Raw genomic sequence first — 7397 nt, 5'->3', positions numbered from 1 at the left:
CATTTTTAAAATAATTAATTATTTATTTTATTTTTTCTGCTACCCTCCTCTCGGTCATATAATTATTTGTCATTTCATTTAAATATTGATTAAATTTTACTCACATACATAAATTTTTTATGTTTAACCCTATAGATTTTTAACTAATTGTTAATATTCATTCAAATTAAAATCATATTTTACAAGAATTTAATGGTTGTAACACGATCTTTGAAATAAAAAAACAAGGATATTCCATAATAATGGAAATCTAAAAGGTGGATAAATGTATTACATACCTTGTTTATTGTACCAATTTCCACCCTTAATAACGTATGCCATTATTATGATGATGAACGATTTTTTATCGGTCGCGGGATCGAACAATATTTTCGACAATAAATTAGCACCCGGAATTTTTAAAGAGCTAGGATCTGAATCGGAGACAATTTTATCGCATTTCGCTGATATGAACTTTTTACATAATAATACCAACAATCAAATATTGTCTCAAAAATCTTTTCTCGCTGATTCCATGTTTCTTAATTCCAAATCAATGCATACGGATGGAAGATTGAAGGACAAGAAGAGAAAGAAAAGAAAACGTGATAAAAACCGAATTTTGATTCGTAGATCCAAGAGTAAAGGTCAGTATAAGGCGATTCGCGATGCGTCCGATTCATATTCCAATGGTGGTTTTGTATACAGGAATGATTTATCCTTTATTCCCATAAAGAACAAACGGTATAAACATAATAATATGGAATGATTTAATCTCAAGATATTCACTTAATTTTATCGATATTAAGGCAAATTTAATTAATAGGGATGGTATAATCGGTAGAATTTTTTTTTCCTACTAATTTTTTGATCACTAAGATCTATTTTTTTAAAAAAAATTAACATTTTGATTTTCTGATAAGTCGGAACATTAAAAAGACGATACCTTTTCACAATTCTGTCACCGAAGAGGAGAATCCATCGCATTTCCATAAAAACAATGTTTTAAAAGTTAAAGACAACCATAAGCCCACACATAATATTGGCCTTAGTAGAAAGGAAGGATGGATAGATTATTTTCAAAATAGATCTTTAAACTCACCTCAGCGAGAAAGCGATTCTCTCTATTATCATTATGAAGTTGATACAGAAAAATTAGACGGATCAAACAAGGATAAAATCAACAATGAAAATGGTGGTTTAAACTCTGTGCCTTCTTCATATGCCGCTAGTCGAACAAAGAGACCTAATATCATATTGATGCTCACCGATGACCAAGATGTGGAATTGGGTAATTTTTATATTTAACTTTGATTTATTTACCTCATCAAAAATAATTAAATACCAAAAATATACGGTTTTTATAAATGTTTTATTTTGGTTGTGTATTCTTTGGTTTTTTTGTTGAAACGGGTAATTCCATTCAATGACAAATCATCAAGATAACACGATTTACAACCCGAGCAACTCAAATTTTTTGAATTTTTTACTAGAGGCTGCATAAAAAAACGACCAAACTTCAAGACTGAGTCGTAAAAAACGACCCAAACTTCAAGTCTGGGTCGAAAAAAACGACCCATATTTTGGGTCGAGGTCGTTTTTTCGGTTTGAACTCGGGTCAAGGTCGAAAAAACGACTCGAACTTTGGGTCGGGGTCGCGACTCGCGGCGTTTTAACAACACTATATGTAACTAAAAAAAGATAAATTTTAGCCTCCAATTTCAAGCAGTGGCTGAGTTATGGGTTTTTAAAGATGAGAAGGTATTTTGGAAATGCACCCTTTAATTTTTAGATTACTTTGGATATAATTGAGCTAGAAGCAACACATGAATTTATTTATATAGCTTAAAGACAGGCCTTTAAAGTGACATAATGTTAAATATTGTTAATTATTTTAAATCTTAAAACCGTAAATAGATGATCATAAAATAAAATCTACATTTTTTTTCCAAATTTTTATATGTAATAAATAAATATAAAAATCTCAGTGGCCTAATATATGAAAAGGGATAGTATAATTTTTTTTAAAATGTAAACGTTTTACTACTAATTTTTTTCAAGGCTCTTTGAATTTCATGCCGATATTGAAATCGGTTTTTGAAGGCGGAGGCGCAAAATTCAGTAACGCCTATGTGACCACCCCTGTATGTTGTCCATCAAGGAGTTCTATCCTAACAGGAATTTACGCTCATAATCACAATGTACTCACCAACAACATGAATTGTTCTTCGCTCCAATGGCAAATGACCCATGAACCTAGAACATTTGCTAACTATTTACAAATGGAGGCTGGTTATAAAACAGGTTTAAAAAATATGTATAATTAAATTCATACCTGAAAATATTTTGAATCAATAAACAAAAGTAAGAATAAGATATTTTACATCTTATCATTTTTTAAAAAAATTATTCTTTTAATTTTTTAAGCATATAATGCTTCGTTCGTCCTTTGATCATATCAATGGACATGGCCTAACGCGGGCGGGGGGTTACGAATCAATTGCGTCATTAAAATTGCAGGGGCCCCCTTATATATACATAGTCAGTATCGGTTTTATAATTAAATTATTTTATATTTTAGTCATCACGGGGGCACCTCAGTGTTAATGATGGCTCTGAACGGGCACTGACTAAATGGCCTACATTTTTACTCAATTAAAGTACTCTGGTATACCATGATCTTAAATTTTTTTACTAAAAAATCGGCACCTCCATGTTGGACATAATCCCCCCCCCCCTTTTCCGAATCCTAATAAGGTGCAAAATTATTATTACATTCGGTTATAAATATAAATTAATATTTATAAGGTTAAATAAATAAAAATTACTAATGTTTTCTCTTAATGAGAGAAAGATTATGATTTTTTTTTAAAAAAAATTCAGAATTTTAATGTTTTTGTTGTTTTTTCAAAACAGGTTTCAAAAGATTTTTAAAAACTTTAAGGAAATTTAATGATAAAATTTTGAAAATTCATAAATTTATTGGCCATATTTTTGAGAGTTTTTAGAATTAATTTTTTTTTGATATTTTGGGTAAAGTCTTAAATATAAAATCTGAATTTAATTCGAGGATACTTATTTTTTTTTTAATCAAAATATTCACGTTAATTGTTCAAAAAAAATAATAACCAAACAAAATTCCTGTAAAATCCTAAATAAAAATATAAAAATACTTTAAAATATATTTAAAAAAAATTTGATGCCTATCATAAACAAGTTCAAATTCATAAATTGTTAAAATAAAATCATATAAAAATAAATATTATACCATCATAATCCTATTAAAATAATATTTATTTGAATGAAATATCAATAAGAGATAAATAAAACAAATGTTACTATTTTGATTTCCAATTAATCCATGATTTCATTCATCACTTGGTACAAAAATTTGAAAAAATCATAAAAAATATAATTCTTTGATTATTCCTAGTTAGCCTAGCATTTTGTTGTTAAAACAATACTATTCCGAATTTTAAAAATGGTTAACTCAATAATTTAGCCAGAAAAATATTGCCTCGAGATTTCGTTAATAAATGTCCAAACCTGTGCCATCTATGAGCAAAATCTTCAGACTCGTGTAATTATTTTTTTTGGATATAAGATTTAGTTGGCCGTTTTTAACAATCGCTCAAATCGAGCAGTTTAACAACACTACTAGCATTGCATTATAAAAGTAAATGAATAATTGTTAATATTATAATAATATTTATTTTTTTCTAAGTTTCTTTTTAAAAATTGAAAATGAATGCCTCAGTTATTTTGAAACTTAGATTATTCGAATTACTTAGGGGGTCCATTCCGTTGATGACCCATTAGGTCTCGTTAATATTATCCAGGATTATGTATAAGCGATACGTAATTCATGGCTAAACGACGCATAATGTAAGCTACACGATGTCGTGCTATTTTCGCTACTAAAATGCGGCCTTAACTTTCTTTAGTCGGGTCTAATTATTATTTACATTGACCAATACAAAAATTTGATAGGCTAATTAAGTATAATTATTACATTCTATAAAAATTATCAATTCAATTTAATATCATTATATTTATAATAATTGAGCATATCAGTAGCGAGTATTGTATGATAAAGTTACTTATGCGATACTATTTCGTTATTTTTAAATTAAATCGAATAAAATATTAATAAGGGTTGTCAGCCTCTTCGTAAATAATTTTAGGCTAATAAAGATCTCCCCTACACCCCACCCCTATATCCCTCTTTCCCCCAAAAATGTATACAATAATTTATGATCTGCATCGGGCCTAACTTTTCAAGCCCGGCCTGTCCCGAAATTTTTTTTAAAACCGGCCCGAATTTATTTAAATATAGAAATTAATTTTTATAATTACTCAAAATAAAAGATACATGTTATATGGCGTATAATTTCTATAAATAAAATCAAATATTTTTATTTTACATAAAAAATTCAACATGAAATCGATAAGTTTAGATATATTTTAATTCCAAGTCTCGACCCAGCCCGAACACGATTTTTTTTAATTCGGGTCGGGCTGGGTACGGATCTCTATACTATCACTATAAAGAAAAATTTGAAAGACAAATTATTAAAAGTTAATAACCTTTTAAAATAACGACTATAATTCAAAATTTTTAGAAAAAAAGAAAATTTTAGAAAAAAAATAAGTGAACGCTAAAAGTTATTTTTATTATATAATAGCCAAAGGCATTCAATAAATGAACCTAAACCTCCAATAAAATTGTTGGCAAAAAATCCGCCTATTAGTGCCCCCTCCCCTCCCCTATCCTAGAAAAATCCTGGGTATGCCTATGAAATATGATTAAAAAAAATGAATTTAACTTTAAAATTTAAAACCATAACCTTAATTGATCTTAAATAGTGAGATTTCCAAAATAGACAGAAGCTTTATTATTTATATGCCTCTGCACATGAATCTCTTTATTTATATTATACATCTATGATTCATCATCTTTTTTACATCTAACTAAATTCATTAATTCTTTAGATCCTAAAATTAATCACTTTCTAGAAGTAATCTTATATACTCATTTTTTAGACATATTTTATATCAAACAATTTTTATACTTTTTTCCTCACTCCAGGCTACTTCGGAAAATATTTAAACGAATACAACGGTTCCTATATACCTCCTGGGTGGGAAGAATGGTCGGGACTTGTCAGAAATACGAGATACTATAATTACACTATAAATCATAATGGGATTAAAATAAAACATGGCGACATTTACGAAGAAGACTACTTCAGTGATTTGATAATCAATGATAGCTTAGCATTTTTGAGGGGTTCTAAATATGCTCATCCAAAAAGTCCATTGCTTATGGTCCTGAGTATGCCTGCCCCTCACGGAACCGAAGATAGTGCGCCTCAATACAATCACATGTTCAAGAACGCAACTAGCCACAGGTAATTTTGGATTTTTTTTTGAAAATATTTACTTAGGAATACTTGATAATATTTCCAAAAAAGGACATGAATATAATCCGAGGTTTTTAAACATTTAATCATAAACTTTTCGGTTCTGAACTCATTATCCCGTAAATCCGGACCTAACCCAGAAATGATATGATTCAAAAAAATCTGGACCGATATCCTTTTTTTTAAAAAATCTGCCTTAGCCGGCTTGAAAATTTTTATACAAGATTTCTAGACCTAATTTTTATATTCGGTTGACGATCTGCTATATTTCCTTTCTCAAATATTCCATATTTCAGTCAATGTATAGATTTTTTGGCCTAGACTCAAATATTGATTATTCTCATAACCTTGGATTTATATTGTATATGCTGCAACTTATTTTAAAAATATATTCTTTTTTTCTATAGAATTGCGATAGAGGTGTCCTATGAATAAACAGTGTAACATGTGTTTTATAGTATGTTTAAGTAACGTTAATTCTGAAAAACTAATATAAAATTGATTTATCAAATATTAGTTATTTTTATAATAAATTCTTTTATTTTGTATAGAATACCTTTATATAAGAGACCTGTAGAGGTACCATGTGACACGGCACAGCCCGGCCTGGATTTTTTTTAAAATATTTAATTTAATTTTTAGAGCTAATCTTATCTTATCTTATCTAGCACGTTGGTCATAGACCTGCCCAAAATGAGCGAACGTGAATTTTATGAAGGCCCACCCTTCATAAAATTGTGCCGATTTTTTTTCTCAAGGATACCAACAAACCTTTTACCCAGTTGTAGTTTAACTAAATAAGTGGAACTTACTCTTTCCGATATTGTAATAGTAATTTAATAAATATTATTATAAAGAAATATAAATCTTATCTGTTTTAGTCTTGAATAACCATATTAAAGAGTGAGTTAAAAATATTTGAATCCATAGACATCAAAATTCCATTTCATTTGTTAAGTCATATTCTTCCAAAAATTACATGTTAAATAATTTTATTTACAAACGAATTAAAAAATATGGAAATGTTTTCCATTAAATCTGAACAAAACTTTATATCCCCATAATTAATTACAAATAATTTTTAACGATTTTAAAATTATAATTCTTCAATCAGGCGTTTGGTCGGATGACGCAGGCGCTATGATAGATTCCAGAAAGGTAAGAATATATTATTGAGGTTCGGCCTTTGCCCAATATGTTCAGTCAGTGATCTTTCCATTTCGACAGTTGATTTCATCTCATTCGGGTACTATGTAACCCTCTCCTGTTTCCTTTTCTGGACCTACAATTTCCCCCCATCCTTCATCGTAATTGGTGGTCAGCATGTTTCCATATGATTCTAGACCCAAATTCTGCCTCGTAAGAATAAAATTCATTCATCTTTACAATGAACCCTTCTCTTTATCTAAGCATTCTGCCATTTCTTATCCAAATCGGTAATCCTATTTGGAATTCGCGTTGCCTTGTATTTCTATAACGGTACTCTCGCCTTTTCTTGTACACTCTTCTATCTCTTTTATTATATTTATAACATTATAAACTAATCTAAATTATAAATTCCTTTGGTAAGATTACATATAATACTTTTTTTGGCTCATTTATGGTGTCTCTTGATAAGTAATATTTTCTTTTAGCGTGAGTTCAGCATGCCCTTAGATTTTGGATGGTTGGCATTACATGGTCAGTTCAATATTTTCTTGTTTGCAGAAATTAATAAAATCCAAATCAATTGTATGTCATAAACCAGCTTTCTAGGAGTTCCAAATCCTGCAAACAAAAAAAAATGATAGGTATCCACTTGTAAGAATTTTCTGGAATATCCCTAAGAGTGTAGCTGCATTTCTCCAATCCCTGGTTGGGTTGTTTGACATCCTAGACACTGATTAACATAGTTCTCCTCATCGCAGTATCAATTTGACAAAACCCGGAGTATTGACTTAATGTTCTTCAATCCTAGGTGACCCTTGAACACCGGCAGGGTATATTTAAAAAAAT

The 7397-nt window shown here is 29.4% G+C and overlaps 1 protein-coding gene across 3 annotated transcripts in view; it reads left to right on the top strand.

Annotated features, from left to right (window-relative positions):
* Positions 1-203: 203 nt before the first annotated feature.
* LOC135930469 (extracellular sulfatase Sulf-1-like) overlaps positions 204-7397 on the top strand; it is a 22186-nt gene continuing 14992 nt past the window's right edge. For all 3 annotated transcript variants that reach the window (XR_010572775.1, XR_010572776.1, XM_065467271.1), the window contains exons 1-4: positions 204-723; positions 903-1270; positions 2041-2283; positions 5069-5390. Coding sequence is in view for 1 of the 3 variants with exons in the window: in XM_065467271.1 (XP_065323343.1) it covers positions 266-723; positions 903-1270; positions 2041-2283; positions 5069-5390 (1391 nt within the window). In the remaining 2 variants the exon portion in view is untranslated. The remainder of the gene's footprint in view (positions 724-902; positions 1271-2040; positions 2284-5068; positions 5391-7397) is intronic.

This window comes from Gordionus sp. m RMFG-2023, chromosome 5, assembly GCF_954871325.1.
Source record: "Gordionus sp. m RMFG-2023 chromosome 5, tfGorSpeb1-WG-v2, whole genome shotgun sequence".
NCBI lineage: Eukaryota > Metazoa > Nematomorpha > Gordioida > Chordodea > Parachordodidae > Gordionus > Gordionus sp. m RMFG-2023.
The sequence above is the reverse complement of the archived record's forward strand: the minus strand, read 5'-3'. Positions and strand labels throughout refer to the sequence as shown.